The sequence below is a fragment of the Eubalaena glacialis genome, chromosome X (genome assembly GCF_028564815.1).
Source record: "Eubalaena glacialis isolate mEubGla1 chromosome X, mEubGla1.1.hap2.+ XY, whole genome shotgun sequence".
Taxonomy (NCBI): domain Eukaryota; kingdom Metazoa; phylum Chordata; class Mammalia; order Artiodactyla; family Balaenidae; genus Eubalaena; species Eubalaena glacialis.
This window is the reverse complement of record NC_083736.1, coordinates 95474202-95478212: the sequence shown is the minus strand read 5'-3', so window position 1 is coordinate 95478212 and position 4011 is coordinate 95474202. Positions and strand designations below refer to the sequence as shown.

The 4011-nt window shown below is 45.8% G+C and overlaps 1 protein-coding gene across 1 annotated transcript; it reads left to right on the top strand.

Moving 5' to 3' along the window:
- Nucleotides 1-2380: 2380 nt before the first annotated feature.
- LOC133082098 (small ribosomal subunit protein uS2-like) lies at nucleotides 2381-3268 on the top strand. The gene has a single exon (XM_061178537.1). The coding sequence runs from the start codon at nucleotides 2381-2383 to the stop codon at nucleotides 3266-3268; it is 888 nt and encodes a 295-aa protein (XP_061034520.1).
- Nucleotides 3269-4011: the final 743 nt, after the last annotated feature.

The window sequence follows — 4011 nt, the reverse complement described above, 5'->3', positions numbered from 1 at the left end:
GGAGAAGAGCTGTGGATCTATTGTTAGACCCACCCCTGAGAGCAGAGTAAACATGTGCTCTATAAAGGCAGCTTGCTTCAAGAATTTTGAAGGGAAAGGGTCTGGGCTGTGTGTTCCTCCTTCCAAAGTCACTCATCAGATAAGTGATTCCCACAATAGAGAAGTGAATTACAGAGAGGCTAGAAGTATTTTGGTCATGGATGTCCCTCCTCATGGAAGAAAATATCAGGAATGGAGAATAAGAATTTCCCCAACAGAAACCAATTGTCTGGGGGAATTGACTAGGTTTCTTTCTGCCTATTAAATGATTATATTTTTCTAGGCCTGCCTCCCTGAAGCACCTCTGAATGTTTCTTTAAATGACTTAATAAATATATAAATAAATAAATGACTTTTTTCCAACTTCTTAGATCATTCAGTCACACGATTATAGACATTCTCTTAATGTTCTACCACAGATGACGAACTTCTGTTAGCCCTCTGAGGGCTAGCTCATCTCCAAGAATCCTAGGATACTTCCCTGGGTCTCTGTATACTGAGAATAACTCCGCTCTTGTCTCTTTAAAGCAAACATATTCCTGACAACAGGTACTTTTTTTTTTTCCATCAACCTGGGCAGAGTTCGCCAATTTTCCGGATCCCAGTCTAGTGCCTCTAATTAGTATGCTTTCTCTGGTGGTAGCCAGAGCTAAGGTCCTCTGCTTTCACCGAAATCCAGGGAGTGGAGGAGTGTGCAAGAGGCATTTCCGGTGTGGGGGATTAGCCTGCGCATCACGGTTGCCGTGGAAACCTGACGTCAATGAGGCGACCGTGACGACTTTTCTGCAGAGACTGACGTGACCTGACGAGTAGCACAGGTCCCGCCTTCAGGTGTTTGGGACTCAGCTGAGGGTGTGCGTCCCGGCGATGGCGGCTGGACCGCCCTAGGGTGTGGGGAGACAAAGGGATCCGCTTCCAAGTCGCCTCTTTCCCGCTTTGGGGCTAAGTGCCTCCGCTGTCTCGTAGGTAAAGCCATTGGGGTCCCGCCCGGCCCCAGTGGGTGCGGTGTCCTGCTCCAGGGGTGTCCTGGAGCCACTTTCCTTCTAAAGGCAGGGGCGCGGGAGGTGAGACAGGTAACGACTCTAAGCCTCAGCTTTCCCCTCTGTAAAATGGGGATAAGAATGCTTTCCCCCTGGGGGCTTCCCTGGTGGCGCAGTGGTTGAGAATCTGCCTGCTAATGCAGGGGACACTGGTTCGAGCCCTGGTCTGGGAAGATCCCACATGCCGCGGAGCAACTAGGCCCGTGAGCCACAACTACTGAGCCTGCGCGTCTGGAGCCTGTGCTCCGCAACAAGAGAGGCCACGATAGTGAGAGGCCCGCGCATCGCAATGAAGAGTGGCCCCCACTCGCCGCAACTAGAGAAAGCCCTCGCACAGAAACGAAGACCCAACACAGCTAAAAATAAATAAATTAATTAATTAATTTTAAAAAATTGATTTGTTTAAAAAAAAAAAAAAAAGAACGCTTTCCCCACAGGATCGCTGTGAACATTAAGTGATAACACATGAGTAAGCCTATAGTCCTGTGGTTATTGTGGGATCATGAATGTTTGGCCACTTCGTATTTATTATCAACTTCGTTGTTGGCGGAGAGATGAGGAAAGGAAAAGAAAAAGCCCCTGGTGAGAAACCCATTGTAACATCTGGTAGTTAGGATCACTGCCCAGTTGTTTCACTGTCTATGTCACTAACCCAGTGCCTAGCACGGTGCAGGGCACACAGTTACCAGTAAAGCATGGTAATTGCTGGATCTGTCTCTCCCTGTGCAGCTTCTCATGCTGGTGGCCTTGGTCACATCAGGTGTCTGAAGGGGGCAGGTTCTGAGCATCTGTGTCCTGATGGCTGCTGGAGCTTCTACTCCAGATTCAAGGGCAGCAGTCCTCAGGAAACCACAACACTTCACTTCCTGGTGGAATATGACGCCTGGCTCTAGTGAGTTCATAGATCTGGACAAAAGCATGTTATGAAATAGCTCCTGTGAGATTCTAGCCTAAAAGTAGAGAAGCTACTTTGATCTCATCATGGGAAAGAGGTTTAGCAGGTGGAATGTCATTCCATCAGCAGCTACTTGCTTTGTAGTAGTCCTGAGGCCCATCTTAGAAATGCCTTATTTGTGCAAAAGCAATGAATTCTATAGCTTGAGGGAGCTACTTGATGTTTAATATGCATTTGCAATAAGTTTACATATATATTTTCTAACTGTGTAAATAATAGTCAGTGATTCCCATGTATGTCTCAGATGGGTATTGAAATATGCAATTGCCTTTTCCGCGCCAGCCAGACAGGGGTCCATGCGGCGTTGTTCTGTATTCCCATGGTAACTTAAAGGGGAACTTTCACAATGTCCAGAGCCCTTGATGTCCTGCAAATGAAGGAGAAGGATGTTCTCAAATTCCTTGCAGCAGAAACCCACTTAGGTGGCACCAACCTTGACTTCCAAATGGAAAAGTACATCTACAAAAGGAAAAGTGATGGCATCTACATCATAAATCTGAAGGGAACCTGGGAGAAGCTTCTGTTGGAAGCTCGTGCCATTGTTGCCATTGAAAACCCAGCTGATGTCAGTGTCCTATCCTCCAGGAATACTGGCCAGCGAGCTGGGCTGAAGTTTGCTGCTGCCACTGGAGCCACTCCTATTGCTGGCTGCTTCACTCCTGGAACCTTCACTAACCAGATCCAGGCAGCGTTCCAGGAGCCAAGACTTCTAGTGGTTACTGATCCCAGGGCTGACCACCTGCCTCTCACAGGGGCCTCTTACGCTAACCTGCCTACCATTGCTCTGTGTAACGCAGACTCTCCTCTGCGATATGTGGACATTGCCATCCCATGCAACAACAAGGGAGCTCACTCAGTGGGTCTGATGTGGTGGATGCTTGCCCGGGAAGTTCTGCACATGCGTGGCACCATCTCCCATGAACACCCATGGGAGGTCATGCCTGATCTCTACTTCTACAGAGATCCTGAAGAGATTGAAAATGAAGAGCAGGTGGCAGCTGAGAAGGCTGTGGCCAAGGAGGAATTTCAGAGTGAATGGACTGCTCCAGCTCCTGAGTTCACTGCTACTCAGCCTGAGGTGGTGGACTGGTCCGAAGGTGTGCAGGTGCCCTCTGTGCCTATTCAGCAGTTCCCCACTGAAGACTGGAGCGCTCAGCCCCCCACTGAAGACTGGTTTGCAGCTCCCACTGCTCGGGCCATTGAGTGGGTAGGAACAACCACTGAGTGGTCTTAAGCTGTTCTTCCACAAACTCTTAAAACGGAAATAGGTTGATGGAAAATAAACAGTTTCTAAAAAAAAAAAAAGAAAAAACAAAAGAAATATGCTATGTTGTTTTTCCTAGCAATCTGTGATTGTACCATGGATTCTTCCCTGCTCACCACATTTTTATCCATTGCGTAACAAAATGTTTAAATGCCAAAAAGTTTCCAAGTGTTAGTATAAAATGTCAGTTATGAGGATTTAGGATTTTGAAAAATAATAATTACTCTAGAGCTTCCCTATTATAATAATATTCAGCCATGTCCCCTAAAATAACCGGATATTCTAAAATATCTTTATGATTATTTTCCAAGAAATAATATTTTTAGTCTGTACTTCAGAAGGACATGTGCATCAACTTTCACTAAATATTTCAACATACCTCATTGCAAAAGATGATTTCTATTTTGGTAATATGTGGTGTAGACAAATTTGGTGAGACATGGTGTGGACCTATTAATATGATAAGAGCATATTGATGGGTATTGTTCTCCTGGTTATTTTAATTGCATCAAAGACTTAGAAAAATATATTTTAAATGCTTTATTGACCTATGATTGACATACAATACATTGCACACATTTGAAGTGTATGCTTTAATAAGGTTTTGTATATGTCTACATCATGAAACCAACACTACAGTGGAGATAATGAACTTCCTCGTGCCCCTTTGTAATCTCCCACCCACCTGCCTCTGGCCTCCAACTTCCTCCCCT

Bases quoted from the DNA above. Each gene is read 5' to 3' on its own strand.
- LOC133082098 (XM_061178537.1), top strand. From the start codon at position 2,381: ATGTCCAGAGCCCTTGATGTCCTGCAAATGAAGGAGAAGGATGTTCTC.